The 17,634-nt window shown below is 38.9% G+C and overlaps 1 protein-coding gene and 1 long non-coding RNA gene across 2 annotated transcripts in view; one reads left to right on the top strand and one right to left on the bottom strand.

Annotated features, from left to right (window-relative positions):
* Positions 1-832: 832 nt before the first annotated feature.
* The window catches only part of MAEL (maelstrom spermatogenic transposon silencer), a 33,181-nt gene continuing 16,379 nt past the window's right edge, over positions 833-17,634 (top strand). Inside the window, exons 1-8 of the mRNA XM_059145625.1 lie at positions 833-1,150; positions 1,409-1,501; positions 3,021-3,120; positions 4,042-4,197; positions 6,067-6,108; positions 14,360-14,484; positions 15,231-15,285; positions 15,407-15,548. Coding sequence (XP_059001608.1) covers positions 1,019-1,150; positions 1,409-1,501; positions 3,021-3,120; positions 4,042-4,197; positions 6,067-6,108; positions 14,360-14,484; positions 15,231-15,285; positions 15,407-15,548 — 845 coding nt within the window. The 5' untranslated portion in view covers positions 833-1,018. The remainder of the gene's footprint in view (positions 1,151-1,408; positions 1,502-3,020; positions 3,121-4,041; positions 4,198-6,066; positions 6,109-14,359; positions 14,485-15,230; positions 15,286-15,406; positions 15,549-17,634) is intronic.
* Positions 13,249-17,634, bottom strand: part of LOC131814588 (uncharacterized) — a 40,740-nt gene continuing 36,354 nt past the window's right edge. The window contains exon 6 of the long non-coding RNA XR_009347357.1: positions 13,249-13,578. This is a non-coding gene — a long non-coding RNA (uncharacterized LOC131814588). The remainder of the gene's footprint in view (positions 13,579-17,634) is intronic.

Genomic DNA, 17,634 nt, shown 5'->3' with positions numbered 1-17,634 from the left:
CCCATAAGAGAAGCTGAACTCTAGGAAACAAACAGAGTTGCTGGAAGGGAAGTGGCTGGGGACAAGGGATAATTGGGTGATGGGCATTAAGGCAGGCATTTGATGTAATGAACACTGGGTGTTACATGCAACAGACGAATCACTAAATTCTACTAATAATACAGTATATGTTAACTAAATTAAACTTAAAGAATAAAAAGAAAACAAAGAAGATGCAGTGGAAACAAAAACTTTCATAGTAGCTCCAAATACATACCAGGAATAAAACTAACAAAAAAATGACACAACCTTTAGGAGGAAACCTATAAAATTTTATTCAAGGACATTATTTAAATCTAGCTTCTTATTGTACATTTTCTTCCTAACACATTTAAATTTGCCTAAAAAAAAAAAAAAACCACATATTCGTTACAACTCTAAGTGGTGTGACTTAAGAATGGGGGAAACACAAAAAAGCAGTAACCGAAAAAAGCCCCTACTGGTTGATGCACTTGTTTCATCATCTTCCTCTCAAACTCTCCCCACCGGACTGTAAACTTCCGGAAGGAAAAGATCTTGTTTATCGCGCTCCTCACTCTGTCCCCCCACCCAACACCTCCCAGTGCTCGGCCCAGAGGCGGCCTTTTACAGTTAAAAAACACGAAAGACCTTGAACCACTCTCCAGACCTCTTTCCCTCTACCGGCTTTGACACATATTACGCAATAATGCACAGGAACGGCGCCAGACCTTCCACGTGACAGCACGCCCACCAACGCCTCATCCCAGCCAATCAGAATGCTTTGCGCCTGTGACCACGCTCGCCGCTCCACCCCACCCCCACGGCCCCACGAGTCCGTCTCAGGCTGTTTGCCTCCCAGCGAGGCCAGTGCGGCTGCGCAACGCGCCCTGATTGGTCGAGAGCTGTAGGCCTTCGCGCGCAGGCGCCGGCCTCGGTTACTAAGGGCGGGAGCCCGGCGAGGGCGCCGGCGGCTTGTGGTGTCTCCGGCGCACGTCGTCGAATCCTGGCCTCGCTCGCCATGCCAAACCGCAGGGCCAGCCGTAATGCCTACTATTTCTTTGTGCAGGAGAAGATCCCCGAGTTACGGAGGCGAGGCCTGCCTGTGGCTCGCGTCGCTGATGCCATCCCCTACTGCTCTGCTGACTGGGCGGTAAGGTGGGGGGCGTGGGGGGCAGGGGGGTCTGGGCGGGGGGCAGACCAGGCAGTTGGGCAGTGGGAGGGCGAGGCGACGAGGAGGCCAGGGACGCCTCGGGCCCTGTTGGAGGGAAGGGAAGCCTCCCTGTTCCCGCTCCGGGGCAAACCAGCGCCGGGACCACCTGTACGGTCTACGCTTCCGCCCCTGGGGCCCAGGGCGCTCGGAACTCATTGCTGTTTCTCTCCTTTCTCAACCCCCTTCAATGTCCCCAAGCTTTTGAGGGAGGAAGAAAAGGAGAAATATGCAGAAATGGCGCGAGAGTGGAGAGCGGCCCAGGGAAGGGACGCTGGGCCTTCCGAGAAGCAGGTAAGGTTGGCCCGAGACGAGCAGCTCCCGGCCGGGGCCACAGGCGGGTTCGCCAGATGCCGAGCGAGCGAGCGAGCGGGTGAAGCCAAGGGTGAGCTGGTGGGTGCTTCCCTGAGTGCAAAGAAGAATTTTTCTTTTTTTCCTCCCTGGTGTTAGGGCGCCTGTTAAAAAGCCAGCAGGTTCCCTCACTGGGGCACGTGTTGTTACTTGGTGGTGAAAGGCTGGGGGAATCCCTGTTGGGAAACCTGCATCGGTAAATCCTGGTCAGTGATGAGAGTGTTGGTTTTAAGCTTTGTACTGCATGAACTCTAAGGGCTCCTTTCAAACCCCTTTATGATTAAAGACCCCCCCCCCCTTTATTTTATGTTTAAAAGTAGCTTGGATCGCCCTGAGTTCTCTCTTTTTCAATGAACTTGGAACCAGGCACGCTGTTGTGTTTAAAAAGTTGAAATAACATGGGGCGCCTCGGTGGCTCAGTGGGTTAAGCCGCTGCCTTCGGCTCAGGTCATGATCTCAGGGTCCTGGGATCAAGTCCAGCATCGGGCTCTCTGCTCAGCGGGGAGCCTGCTTCCTCCTCTCTCTCTGCCTGCCTCTCTGCCTACTGTGATCTCTGTCTGTCAAATAAATAAAATCTTAAAAAAATAAAAATAAAATAAAAAGTTGAAATAATAAAACCTGCCCACGCTGGTGAATGCTAGTGTGCCGTATAGGTAAGAGTGGAATGAAGTTGATTCGAGTAAACTTACACGTCGTAGAAGGATAAAGTACTCAGTACAGATTTTCTTGACTTGTATGGGGAAATTCAGCGTGATTGTCAACTTTTCCCCTCCCTCCGTGTTCTTTCCATTCTTACATAGTGAAATTCCATTGTTGAAACTGTCAACATTGGGTTGAAATTCAAGAGAGCTTTGCTTGCTTTTGGTGTGAGAGATTTTTATTTTGTAGGTGTATGTTTGGGTAGAAGCTCTAATTGGTTGAACTGTACTTATATAGGGGAACCTTGCCTTTTTTTATTTAACTGTAATTTCTTATAAGACATTTCCTCTCAAAATGTAAGCCGTGTTGTATACGTTCCTCATTGGGTCAGCATGATTGAGTTGTTAGTTTAAGTGAAAAACAATTTAGAGAACTTTGTCGAATGATGTCCTTTTGGCCACTGGGCTCAGTGACTCCGTGGGATTATTTTAGATTACAAATCTATGATCACATGGTCACTTCTGTGACTCAGTGAGATTAATTTAGATTATCAGTAGTGGGAAATGGTTTTCAGCAGTAGTTGAATTGGTTGTTTACCACTCACCTTTTGATTCAGAATATTTATAGATTTTGCCCTTGTCTCTGGGTGTTGGTGTCATTGACAAATACGTATTGACAAATGCGTGCGTATTTACTCATTGGGCTCATTCATTACCGAAGTAATCTGTGAACTGTTTTTCAGTTATTTTGCTAAATTTAAGTATTCGTATAAAGTGCCCAGTAAGAGTTTGAGTATGTGACAAATTATTTTCTTTCTCTTTAGAAACCTGTTTCCACTCCACTGAGGTGGCCAGGCATGCTTGTACCAAGGCAGAATGTTTCACCCCCTGATATTTCAAATTTGTCTCTAAAAAGTGATCAAGGTAGAGTAATCCTAAAAGCAAAACGCTTAGATAAATGTGGGTGCTCAAGACACTGTGATATAGTGATGATTAATTATGTGTTCTGTTCATTTTGATCCTGCATTTCAGAGTAATTGACTACCAGTGTTCAAATATGGTGGTGCTAAAGTTGTGAAAGATCGGGTAATTTGCATTTGTTGAAATAACAGTGGAGAGATTTTGTTGTGTTTTATACAAAAAATCGGGTTTCTTGGTTAATAACTGCTTTTTATGTTAATAAATATACTTCATATATTTAAGTGTTTATAGCTAGACCTTTAAATACATATAAATTATAAAGAGGTTGAACTATTGAGCTAGCCTAGAAAAGAACTTACCTAATAAGAATCCTCGTTATTCCTTCTGGCTTGTTTTGTGTTCTGAATTTGTTGAAAATTAATAAACTTCTAACAGTCTTAAATGTGGTCAATCCTGTTAAGTAAGACTCTTCACATTCTCGTTGAATATTTATTGGTGCTCTTGTGTATATTGGGTAAAGGTGAAGAGTGAACTAAATTGTCCATAGTTTATATCAGAGTTTTTCTATACTGATTCTACTTGGCTTTATTTCCCGAACCTCTCATATTTGTTGAATATGGGTCACAGCTTTTCTTAAGTCATTCCTAAAATTCAGGGCTTATGTTTAGCTAAGTTATGTAGAGCTGGCTGCAAGTTTGAATAATTTTGTTGCTTCATGCAGAGTGGTTACCACTGTAATTCTTGATAAGTGTAATAAAAATTTTGATTCATTTATCTGGTACAAATGATCAGTTTTCTTGCTCTTAGGATGATAGGAGCACAAGGAAAATGGTTCTAAAACTTTTGCTTTTGTGGAGGAGTTAACTCACAACTGTTTGTGTAGTCTTACCTTTTTTTTTTTTCTTTTTATTTCTTTCTTTTTAGCTCTGCTTGGAGGCATTTTCTATTTTTTGAACATTTTTAGCCATGGCGAGCTACCTCCGCACTGTGCACAGCGCTTCCTCCCTTGTGAAATAGGCTGTGTGAAATACTCTCTCCAGGAAGGTATTATGGCTGATTTCCATAGGTTTATAAATCCTGGTAAGTAGTCGGAGTGAGTAGATGGTAAATCTTATTTATTTATTTATCAGAGAGAATGAGCACTGGCAGAAGGAGAAGCAGGCTCCCCGCTGAGCGAGGAGCCCAATGTGGGACCTGATCCCAGGATGCTGGGATCATGACCTGAGCTAAATGAAGGCAGCCGCTCAACCAACTGAGCCACCCAGGAGTCCCTAGATGCTAAATCTTAAAACACCATGCGTTTGATCTCGACTTTACTTAACAGTATTTGTTTTCTTAAGAGCTGACATATAGTTCTTAAAGTGTAATAAAGACCTGATCATAATTGGTTGAGCTAGGTGTTTACACAGAATTTCTTGGTTTAAGTTTTTAACCTCAAGAAAGTGTTAGAATTTGGTGGATAGTATGCCTGAAAATGTGTTTGTTGTTTGCTTACCTGTGGCCTTGCATCTTGGAATTTTTTAAAAGTTTTTTATGCCTTTGCTCTTTTATTTCTTTAATCCATCCCTCACTTCGGACATCACAAGCTTTTAACTTGTGGTTGTTTTGTAACTTTGAGCAAAGTTATTAACCTTTCTGAACTTATTAGCTTATCTGTAAAGTGGAAATAATACCTATTGTTGCCTGGTCTAAGGAATACAAGAGAAGGTACGGAAATAGCCTGATACTTGAGAGTCTCTCAGATGTTCTCAACAGCTCTTCTGGCTTCTCCACTCTTGCAAACCCAGAAGCAGTGAAGGCATAGGATTCAGTTAGGTTCCCAAAAGGGTAGTTACAGGACCAGTATACCTTTAAAGGCAAGTAGGAGAAATCTCTAGGGAGAAGAGTGAAGGGAGGATAGAGATTGGGGAAAAAAAGAACTTCATCTTTAGTTTTGTCAGTTGCTTTAAAATTCATTAGAATAATCCAGTGATTTTCTTGTGTTTTCATGACAGAGAAACTAATCATCCTGCTCACACTTGTGAGAGCTGCTCCTTAGGATAAATTAATAACTGCTTTTCTTTATACAGTTGTAACACATTGAAAAGATTGAATTTACAGACCTTTTTTAAGCTATACATACATGAGGCCCTATGTTAAGGGGCCTCTTTTTAAAATTTTTAAAATTTTTACTTTATTAACCTATAATGTATTATTTTTTTCAGGGATACAGGTCTGTGAATCATCAGTCTTACAAAATTCACAGCACTCACCATGGCACATACCCTCCCCAGTGTCCATCACCCAACCACCCTCTCCCTACCACCCTCCTCTCCTCCAGGAATCCTCAGTTTGTTTCCTGAAATTAAGTGTCTCTTATGGTTTGTCTCCCTCCCTGGTCCCATCTTGTTTCATTTTTTCCCTTCCTACCCCCCAACCCCTGCCCTGCCTCTCAAATTCCTCATATCAGAGAGATCATATGATAATTATCTGTCTTTGATTGACCGATTTTGCTTAGCATAATACCCTCTAGTTCCATCCACGCCATTGCAAATGGCAAGATTTCAGGGTTCTTGATGGCTGCATAATATTCACTGTATATATATATACACCATGTCTTCTTTATCCATTCATCTGTTGATGGACGTCTAGGTTCCTTCCATAGTTTGGCTGTTGTGGACTTCGCTGCTATAAACATTCGGGTGCACGTGTCCTGTTAAGAGGCCTCTTTATTTCTTTTCTGTAAGGAGTAACTTCCTTTTTAAAGTAGTTTAGATAATATACCAAAATTCTTTTTAATAGTTCTCATTCTTTGGTTAAGAAAAACAGTAACTTCTATGAAAGTTTAATTTTTTTGTATTTTCACATAGCAGTAGCTATTACCTATCTGTGTTATAACTTGGTCATCCTATGATACATGACTATAGCAAAACCAGAGGGCTTTTCTCAACAAAATATTTTGTATTACAGGTGAAATTCCACGAGGATTTCGGTTTCATTGTCAAGCTGCAAGTAAGTATAAGGGAATGGGGTAGAATAATAGACACTGAATGTGTCTGTACCTGGTTAAGGCTTACTGCTTTAGGGCACCTGGGTGGCTCAGAGGGTTAAGCCTCTGCCTTTGGATCAGGTCATGGTCTCAGGGTCCTGGGATCAAGCCTTGCATCCAGCTCTCTGCTTAGCAGGGAGCCTGCTTCCCCCCCTCTCTCTCTGCCTGCCTCTCTGCCTACTTGGGATCTCTGTGTATCAAATAAATAAAATCTTAAAAAGAAAAGAGTTACAGCTTTACATGGACACATAAAACTTAAGTTGGGGGAATAACATCCTTATTGTTGGAGAATCCTCATAGAAATGGTAGATGGTGTATGTGAGCCTTAAAACCTTCAAAAACTTTAAAACTTTAATATTAAATAGACTTATGGGATACCAAAGTATATGTGTACCTAAGCTCTGAACTAAACTCTTCTATGAAATAGGTTTTAACTAGTTTCCTCTGTGATTAGAATGAAAATCACAATAGTTTTATTTTTAACTTACATTCAAAAGTGTAATTGTTTTAATAAGTTGTTTTTTTAAAAACGTAGACAACTAGCAGTTAGACAACAATTAGAAGTAAGTTTTTCAAATCTGCTATAACAAGCAGCTATTTTATTTGTAACGCTGTTCTTTACAAATGAGAATATTTTAGAATTCCTTTGTCTTCTGAGTTTTTACAGGTCTTAGTGAAAAATATATACTAGACCTTTTTATTTGCTTGCCTGCTTGGAATCAGGGCAGTAGACTTTGGAACAAGGCAAGGGCAAATTTTTGTAGTTGGTCCCTTTATAGCTTTGAATGAAAAACAGTTTATAATACAGAAGAAAAATTCCGTTGTAGATTTTGAAGTGTGAACCGAGCTAATCTCCCCATGTGTTACATCCTCTGAGGTTATTCACCAAATAGGTTGTGGGAAGACAAAAACAAGTTTAGCTGGCGAATTAACTACATTTTTACTTAAGCTGTTTCTGGTTTGTTCATCTTTGAGTGCATTGGAATCCTTGCTATTTGCCAGACTCATTTGTGAGAGTGCAATTGGCTTTACTGTTTATTATCTTGGTTCTGATAAATACTTGATTTTTTTTTTTAAAGATTTTATTTATTTGACAGACAGAGATCACAAGTAGGCAGAGAGGCAGGCAGAGAGAGAGGAGGAAGCAGGCTCCCCGCTGAGCAGAGAGCCCAATGCGGGGCTCGATCCCAGCACCCTGGGATCATGACCGGAGCTGAAGGCAGAGGCTTAACCCACTGAGCCACCCAGGCGCCCCAATACTTGATTTTAAAGCAGTTTTTAAGGCTTATTTTTACATTTTCTTTTTTTTTTTTTTTTTTTAAGATTTTATTTATTTATTTGACAGAGGGAGATCACAAGCAGGCAGAGAGGCAGGCAGAGAGAGAGAGGAAGCAGGCTCCCTGCTGAGCAGAGAGCCCCATGCGGGGCTCTATCCCAGGACTCTGAGATCATGATCTGAGCCGAAAGCAGCAGCTTAACCCACTGAGCCACCCAGGCGCCCCTTATTTTTACATTTTCAAGTTAACCAGTTTAACAGAAACCTATTAAAGATTCTAGGAATGTTTTCTTAACTTATTTTTCAAACTACTTAAAATTGGTCACAGTCTCACTCAGGAAAGCTCACTGGTAAGCCACTTTGGAGCTCACCAATTTAGACAGGCCTTAAATTGCCAACTTGGTAACCCTTGGAAGTGTGCCAGCTAAAGAAGGTAAATAAATGATTGTATTAAAGGGACAGCCATGTTGACATAATAACTAAAAATGCTTATGCTGGGGTGCCTGGGTGGCTCAGTGGGTTAAAGCCTCTGTCTTTGACTTGGGTCGTGATCCTAGAGTCCTGGGATCAAGCCCCACATTGGGCTCTCTGCTCAGCAGGGAGCCTGCTTCCTCCTCCTCTCTCTCTCTCTCTCTGCCTGCCTTTCTGCCTACTTGCCATCTCTGTCAAATAAAATCTTTTTAAAAAATGCTTATGCTGATGTAATCAGCCTGATGCTTAGGAAAAGATGGTTTTTCATAGAGGAATATACACTGAAGCAGATGTACATGTGGATGAAGAGTGAGTAGAAGCTAAGGAACGTGCGTGTAGATCTTTCACATGCTCCCGTGCTGTTCTCTGGACTTTTATGAAACCGCGTAAGTGAGAGTAACTGAAGACTTCATAGATGGGCGTTATGGTTTAACACATTAGAATCAAAGAATTTCAAATCTGGAGAAGGTATTGATACAGAATCTATTGATCTCCCCACCCTCACTGCCATGTTTTTCTTGGAAGCGTTCTGGTTCTGTATGAATTTGTAGGGTTGAGAGGTCTTTGTCCTCATTCTCCCCCACTTCAAGAATTCTGATTCCATATTATTGCTTAGTCTCTTCATTCTTAATCATTTATTTACTTGAAAGCCATAGAGCATAGTTTTTAAGTTTTGTTTTTCATATGCAAGTTCTTAATTCACCCGACATTGACTTCTGTATGGTGTGAAGTAGAGATTTTTTCTTTCTTTTTTTTTTTCTCACATGGCTAATCCGTTGTCTCCACATCATTCATCCAATAATCAGCTTGTTTGTCAGTATGTGGTGCCACATTTTCTTGATGCCTGCATCTTTTCCATATCTTTTTTTTTAAAAGATTTTATTATTTATTTGACGGAGATCACAAGTAGGAAGAGAGGCAGGCAGAGAGAGAGGAAGAAACAGGCTCCCTGCTGAGGAGTGAGCCCGATGTGGGGCTCGATCCCAGGACCCTGAAATCATAACCTGAGCCGAAGGCAGAGGCTTTAACTCACTGAGCCACCCAGGTGCCCTTTTCCGTATCTTTTATTTTGTTCTATTGGTCTACTTGGTTTTTGGTATCTATACTGTTAAATACAGTATTTTAATACTTAGCCAAGGTTCTTCATTTTGTTTTGGAACATTATTCTTGACTTTTTGATTACCTTTAAATCTTCAGATCATTTTGGAGAAAACTGGCAGCTTCTTGATATTCTATCTGTGAACAGGGTTCTACTCTTATTTTTTTAGATCTGTAATGCCTTACAATACTTAAAATTTTCTTCACAGTGATCTTAATATCTTGTAAAATTTATAGCTTATAAATTTTGTTATAAGTTACATCTCTTAAAATTATATTTTTATTTACTTTTGCATTTAAGTTTTATTTAGCCATTGCTAAGCTATAATTGAGTTTTTAGTGAATTCCTTGTATAGTCCTATCTGTGAAATGACTTTTTTCTAATCTATTTTTTATTTAAAACTTTAAAAATTTGTCTTAGGTTCTGGCTAGGAACTCTGTAGTTTCTAATGTTTCACCAGTGAGTATGCTGTTCACTGTGCTTTTTGTTTTGTTCCTTCTCATGTTTTGTATGCACTCTTGATCCTGATAAAGAAGTTCCCTTCTATTCTCAGTTTGGTTAGAGATACCAGTTGCACATTATAGTGAGTGGTTTTTTGGTGTCTCACGTGATTTGTGTCTTTTGTTCATCTAGTAATTTGCTAACCAATCTTCCATTCCAGCCGTAAACCGAGCATAGTCCCTATATAGCTCTTAAATTGGTTTGCTAATATTTTGCCATCCTGACATGGGTTAGAGAATGTGTCTTCAGTTTTTTAAATTTACCTTGGGTTATTTTTTAATGGTTTTGCTGAAATTATCAATATTTTTTATTTTCCTGAAGATATAAAGTCTTATGTCTGATAACCCTATTATAGAGATCTTCTTTATGGATCTGTTGGTTATCTTGATGTTCAGTCAAGGTATCAGATCTCTTGCTATGTCTCATTATTTTTGAGTGCTGAACAGTAGATATAAAAACTTGTTATTCCTCTTAAAAAAATTATGATTGATTTTTGTCAGAAGGTGGCTACTGCTGCTAGCCATCTGAAAGTACCTTAATCCAATTTCAGAGATTGAGATAATACAAAATTGGGTTCAGATATTTTAAGAATGCCATCTATTCCTAGTTGATCTCTAAAAAGCGGGGAACAGTAGATTACCACCAAAGGATCATCTGTGAAATTTGTAATTGACTTCATGGCATGAACAATGGAAACCAGAATACAATTGTATATATTAAGTATGTAATGAAAAGATATTCAAGGGCGCCTGGGTGGCTCAGTGGGTTAAGCCGCTGCCTTCGGCTCAGGTCATGATCTCAGGGTCCTGGGATCGAGTCCCGCATCGGGCTCTCTGCTCAGCAGGGAGCCTGCTTCCTCCTCTCTCTCTCTCTGCCTGCCTCTCTGCCTACTTGTGATTTCTCTCTGTCAAATAAATAAATAAAATCTTTAAAAAAAAAAAAAGATATTCAAGTAATATTGGAGTATTATTTTTTGAAGATATTATTTTTAAGTAATCTCTATACTCAATGTGGGGCTTGAACCCACAACCCAAAGACCAAGAGTCAAAACCTGCTCCACCGATGTAGCCAGCCAGGGTCTTTGGAGTAGTATTTTTAATTCTTACAAGTCTAGGTCTGTTGAGAACTGCTCATTTTCTGGGACTCTAAATCTCCTCTTCCAGAACTGGTAAATGCCCAGATTACCAGTGAACCTAAATGCCAGAATCAAGCTCTCCAGCATTTCTTCCTCTCCTGGATTTTGGACCCGTAATTCCTTACTGCAGTTTTATCTCAGCAGTGCTTTCAAGCAGGTGTTTCATTTATTCAGCTTTTCTCTAATCTGTCATTATCAGCAATTGTATCTTCTGTATCCTTTTTTTATAACTATATGCTGCAATTAATAATTTGATCTCCTCAGATATAAGCATGATTATTTAAAATCTGTGCTGAATAACTTGGGTAGCTGGAATACCTTTGGATCTCTTCCTGTCAAATTTGGTTTGGTTTCATCCTTTTTTCTTCATATACCTGTTTATTCATATAGACTGAAAAAAATTGGTTTTGAGTATGACAGATTTATTGGTATTTAAGATTTATTTTAGAGCAGGAGGGAGGAGAGGGAGAGAGAAAATCTTGAGCAGACTCCCCATTGAAATTTGGAGCCCAGCATGGGGCTCAATCTTGGGACCCCAAGATCATGACCAGAGAAATCAAGAGTTGGGCACATAAGCAACTGAGCCACACAGGTGCCCCAGATTTACTGGTATTGTCGTAAAGACACTGGTATCAGTCGTTTCTCTCACGTTTTGGCCTTAGGTTAATACTTCATTTGAGTCAAGATAAGCTCATGTAGGAGAGAGATGTTATTTTTATTTTATTTTATTAAATTTTTTTTCCGCCCATGGAGGGAGGTTATTTTAACAGAAATAGTGAATTGGACAAAAGTGGAAAGTTTGCTTATCTTAAAGCAAGTTAAACTCATATATCTTGATATAATTAAACCATGTAAGAACCAATAGTTCTATATACATTTCCATTGTTTTATTTGGGACTTACTCTAAAATGCAAATGAACAAAGTGTTAGGAATATATACAAGTTGCTTCTCAATTACCTGTTAAAAGAGCTCAGCCAGTAGTTATCACCAATAAAATAGTACGGAGCTGCCTCCAAATTAAACATTGCAGGAGTTTTCAAGGAAAACATATACTGTTTCTTATCTGTGACTGTGCTTTTAAAGATGTGTTTAACTATCACATGAAAAAATTTCATATACAAAAATTTTTTTAAAGCCCTACAATACGTAGATCTAACAACATATATGTGGTCAAAGATTCCATAAGATATGCTTAAAGATGCATTTTCTTTTATCTTTAATACCTAAACTATACTTTTGAGAGGCCATTAATTAATATGTATACAGTTCAGAGCATATTACTGTGCTAAAATAAGAATTCTTGTATTAAGTCCAAATTCACTTTCACAAGTTAGTAACTTAAGCTTTAACAGAGTTGCAGAAAGTACATCATTCTCCTTTTCATCTTCATAAAATGTTATTTTTTTGGTTCTATCTTTAAGAAAAATACAGCCAAATATTTATTATATATAAATTTAAATTTTTGGTGGTGATTTGTATTTGAAAAGAGCTTCCTTGTGATTCACCTCAGGATTTGGTGGAAATGCTTACAAGAACTAGCTAATAACAAAAACTAAGGAAAGCACATTAAAAATACTGATTTACTTTGGTAGCAAATGGTCTTTAAACACTAATGAAGGTAGACAAGACCCATTCAGGTGAAGTGGGTTATTTCAAATACTCAACAATTTACATAAAATTTAAAAAAAATTTTAAAGAGCTAAGCATCTGTACCAACTGATAGCAGTGCAATACCTTGTTTGTGATGACTTAAAACAAATGGCTATTAGGAAAAAGCTGAACTTTAATTATATCTAATATATTCCAGCAACATTTTCCTTCCAGTACAACACTCCTTCTCTATACAGCGTTCCTGGGAGCCGGTTTGGGTTAATAAGGGAGTTAAGAATAATTCTGCAGTTTAAGTAGACAATAACTTTTCTTTTCCTTTTAATGTGCTAATAGTTGTGTCTAAAAATATGTAATTCTTAGAAAAGTACCATTTGATTTTTTTTTCCTTATGTGTAACCTTTTGGAAACTAATCACATGATACTACAAAATTAGCAAAATGTCTTGAAATCTGAATACAAAACATATATTAACTCTAATTTCAAACTCTTATTTGTGTACCACCACCCAATCTTTTAAAAAAAAAAAAAAAGGTGGCTCTGAGAATATTCTTTTACCATTCTTTAAAAAAAGAAACTATTCTTTTTAACTTTGCATCCATATCACAGTCCACTTTTGAAACCTCATTTGTCTTGGTCATGGACATTTCTGAGATGAGATTTTATATTTCACTCTCATAGCTTCCAGGAAATCATACTTTTCCTTTATTGAAGGAGTTGGTCCTGCTGATGTAGGTGTGTCCCTTCCAATACTCTTCATTCTCATCTTTGCTTCTGGAGGCATTTCCTCTGGTTCAGTCTTCCTCTTCCTTAAAAGCTTCTGCTGCTGCTGCTGCTGAACAGGTTTTTGGAGCAAGAGTTTTTTTAGGCTTATTTGGTCCAAGTTTGATGGATATGGCTGAGGCTTTCTTTTTTTTTTTTTTTATCTTTTTTTTTTTTTATCTTTTTTTTTTTTTTTAAGATTTTATTTATTTATTTGACAGAGAACACAAGTAGGCAGAGAGAGAGAGAGAGAGAGAAGCAGGCTCTGCACTGAGCAGAGAGCCCGATGCAGAGCTCGATCTCAGGACCCTGGGGTCATGACCTGGGCCGAAGGCAGAGGCCTTAACCTGCTGAGCCACCCAGGCGCCCTGGCTGAGGCTTTCTTTGTCTTGTGTCTACCTATGGCAAATCCAAACTTGGAGATCTTTGTAGGCTTTACTGGGACATCTGCAAGCTGCTGCTTTAGCCGCTTGCTTCTCAGCCCGCGACAAGCTTTCCCGTCCGCTACTCCAGGGGCCCAGCTTACCGTGGCTTCTCAGGCTTCTCTCCCATCTTCCTGTCCCGTCTTTCCCCTGCCACACTGAAAAAAAATGATTTTAAAGTAATTTGTGGCTTAGAATGATGTTCTCTTCATCCAGAGAGGATTTATGTTTGCTTTTGCTAGATAGCTGGGGTCCTAGCAGACCAGGTCCCAAAAGCTGTCAAAAGCACACTTCTCAGCTAATCAGTTTATTCTTCTGGAATTGGGAAGTAGCTGCTGGGGAAAAACTGCCCTCGAAGGAGGCGGTCTGGAGAGCCTCTCTGGATTCCTGTATTCTCTTGCATCTGGATCTAATAATTTCTTGCTACTGTGTGTACTCTTGATATCCTCAGATACATTAAATGTTTGTGGGAGGTTAGTCTGAATTACTTGGTCCATTTACTTTTATTTTTTATTTTATTTTATTTTTTTTACTGGAATTGGAAATCTTAATCATACAGCCTTTTAAAAAGCAGCCATTGCTATAATGTTCTCCAGCCTTATATATAAACCAGATTCATGAAAGGCAGATGGGAATAGTGAAAACGTATGGGCTCGGTCACTTAAGTCTGGATTTGACTCTTGATTCTGTTGCTTACCAACTATTAACCTACTGTGCTAACTTCTGTGTCAGTTGTGTCTTCTCTAATATGTGTACATCCCCTTTCTCATAAGATGATGGCGTAAATTATGTAAAGTACGTAACCGTAATTAGGCTTGGTACAAGTGCTTAAATATGAGTTACCGAGTACTGTCTTCCTGTACCCCTACTTCCTTACCCACTTTGTAATACTTATTTTGGTCAAATTTTGAACTGCTTCCTCCTTTTTATTCCCTTCAGGTGATTCTAGTCACAAGATTCCTATTTCAAACTTTGAATCTGGGCATGACCAAGCAGCTGTGTTACAAAACCTTTATAGGTTTATTCACCCAAACCCAGGAAACTGGCCACCTATCTACTGCAAGGTAATTTCATTGTTAGAATTTTTTATTAAGGCATCCACTTAGATACTGAAAGATCCATGAAAGGTACGCAAAGAAAGTGAGTTGGCTTGTTTGTTAGCTGTGTGTGTTAAAACGTTCATTCTGAATTGTTTAGAATGGGATTAGGTATAATTTCTGTGGTAGGTAGTAGAGGGATTCTGAACACTGCAAAAGCTGAACACATTTCTACTTTGAACTCCTGTTTTTAGTTTCTCCTGCTGAAATATCTTCTCAATATTTTTTTTTTTACTCTGAAAGGGTGTTCTAATCTGTACATCTGTCCTTCTAAGTAAGATTACTGTTTATTTAAAACTGTTTTTGTAGCAATCTCTTGATCATCTTTTATAATCTTTGGAGAGACTTTATTCTTTATTTTGTCTAAATTCTTTTAGCTAAGAGTTGAAGAACTGGGTTTTAACCTACTTTAGTGTAACCATGAACAGATTACCTTATCTTTTTCTGAGCATTGGTTTCGTCATGTGCCTACCCTAGATTTCCTTTGTTTTTCACAGAGTCTGTTAGCACTGCTTTATAAATGTAACTGGTTATTAAAAGCAGCAGTTTTTTAAAATATATGTTGCTCTTTTTTATGGTTCTCATTTAGTTGTCACAAACTCTTTAGTCTTTCCCTTCCTGCCACCCCCACCTCCCCAGTCTGAAAGGACAGCAATTGATTAAAATTAACTCAGTGTAGGAGAAAATACAAGTAAATTTTTTCCCTTCTCCAGTCTGATGACAGAGCCAGAGTCAACTGGTGTTTGAAGCATATGGCAAAGACATCAAGTAAGTAAAATACTAGGTCACTGTTGAAGTGCATTATAACATCTGTATTTCCATTTTGGTGTACGTGTTCTATGTGCCTAAATTCAGTAATTGTTTGTCTTTTTCTTTTTACCAATGGAAGAAATCAGGCAAGATCTAGAACTGCTCACTGTAGAAGATCTTGTTGTGGGGATCTACCAACAAAAATTTCTTAAGGAGCCCTCTAAAACCTGGGTTCGGAGCCTCCTAGATGTGGCCATGTGGGATTATTCTAGCAACACAAGGTATTTATGATGATTTTGTGATTGTGATTTTGACTTTTTGTACTGAGAAAATATGGCAGGATTAGTTTTTCCTTTTTCATCAACAGGCAGTATTTTCCTATGAAACTTTGGAATCATTATTTCCTTGAATAATAAGATTCCATTGGTTGTCTGATACATTGTCATTTTGTCTACAACTAAAAATAAAACACACTACCAGATAACTGGCATGGTGCTTTATTGTTCAGAATTTTTGTACTGATGGAAGAATATATTTATTTAAAGAGATGTTTTATTACATAGACTTCTTAGACTTAACATATAAGAAATATATAAGTGAAATAAATGGAATGTATTTTTCATTTTGAAATAATTTTATAAGTTGCAAGACTAGTACAGAAATTTCTGGGTTCTCTGTTCTCTTCCACTTGTCTATGTGTCTGTTTTTGTGCCAATACCATGCTGTCTTGATGATCACAACTTTGTAATACAGCTTGAAGTCAGGGACGATGCCTCTAGCTTTGGTTTTCTTTTTCAACAATCCCATGGCTGTTCAGGGTCTTTTCTGATTCCATCCATTTTAGGGTTGTTTGTTTTCAACTCTGTGAAAAACGTCAATGGTATTTTTTTTTTTTAAGATTTTATTTATTTATTTTACAGAAGAGATCACAAGTAGGGAGAGAGGCAGGCAGAGAGAGAGGGGGAAGCAGGCTCCCTGCTGAGCAGAGAGCCTGATGTGGGGCTCGATCCCAAGACCCTGGGATCATGACCTGAGCCAAAGGCAGAGGCTTAACCCACTGAGCCACCCAGGTGCCCCATTTTTTTTTTTTTAAAGGGTCAATGGTATTTTAATAGAGATTACTTTGAAACAATAGATGGCTCTCGGTAACTAGCGTAGACATTTTCACAGTGTTTATTCTTCCAATCCATGAGCATGGAATGCTTTTCCATCTTTCTGTGTCGTCTTCAGTTTCTTTCATGAGTGTTCTGTAGTTCCTCACTACTCGAGTACAGATCCTTTACCTCTTTGGTTAGGTTTATTGCAAGGTATCTTAAGGTTTTTGGTGCTATTGTAAATGGAATCAATTCCTTACTTTCTCTTTCTTCACCCACACTGTTAGTGTATAGAGAGGCAGCTGATTTCCAGGCATCAGTTTTGTATCCTGCCATATTGAACTGCTATGAGTTCTGGTAATTTGGAGGTGGATTCTTTTGGGTTTTCCATATAAAGTGTCATGTCATCTGCAAAGAGAGAGTTTGATTTCTTCTTTGCCAATTTGAATGCCTTTTATTTCTTTTTGTTGTCTGACTGCTATGGCTAGGACTTCTATGTTGAACAAAAGTGGTGAGAGTGGGCATCCCTGTTGTGTTCCTGACCTTAAGGGAAAAGCTCTCAGTTTTTCCCCATTGAGAATGATATTTGCTGTGGGCTTTTCATAACAGCTTTTATGGTATTGAGGTATGTTTCTTCTCTCCCTATATTTTGAAGAGTTTTAATCAGGAAAGGATGCTGTACTTTGTTGAATGCTTTCTCTGCATCAGTTGAGGGGATCAAATGGTTTTTGTCTCTTTTTTTGTTAACATGATCTATCATGTTGATTGATTTGCAAATGTTGAACCACCCTTGCATCCCAAGAATAAATCCTACCTGGTCATGGTGAATAATCCTTTTAGTGTACTGTTTGGATCCTATTGCCTAGGGTCTTCTTGAGTATTTTGGCATCCATGTTCATCAGGGATATTGGTCTGTAATTCTCCTTTTTGATGTAGTCTTTGTCTCATTTTGGGATCAAGGTAATGTTGGCCTCATAGAATGAGTTTAGAAGTTTTCCTTCCATTTCTATTCTTTGGAACAGCTTTAGTAGAATAGGTATGACTTCTTCTTTATTTTTTTTATTTTTGAAAGAGTTTATTTATTTATTTGACAGACAGAGATCACAAGTAGGCAGAGAGGCAGGCTCCCCGCTGAGCAGAGAGCCCGATGCAGGGCTCCATCCCAGGACCCTGGGATCATGACCTGAGCAGAAGGCAGAGGCTTTAACCCACTGAGCCACCCAGGCACCCTGTTTTTTTTTTTTTTTTTTAATTTTTTAAAAGATTTTATTAT

Source organism: Mustela lutreola, chromosome 14 (genome assembly GCF_030435805.1).
Source record: "Mustela lutreola isolate mMusLut2 chromosome 14, mMusLut2.pri, whole genome shotgun sequence".
Taxonomy (NCBI): domain Eukaryota; kingdom Metazoa; phylum Chordata; class Mammalia; order Carnivora; family Mustelidae; genus Mustela; species Mustela lutreola.
Note: the sequence above shows the minus strand (reverse complement) of the source record. Positions and strands in the feature narration are given on the sequence as shown.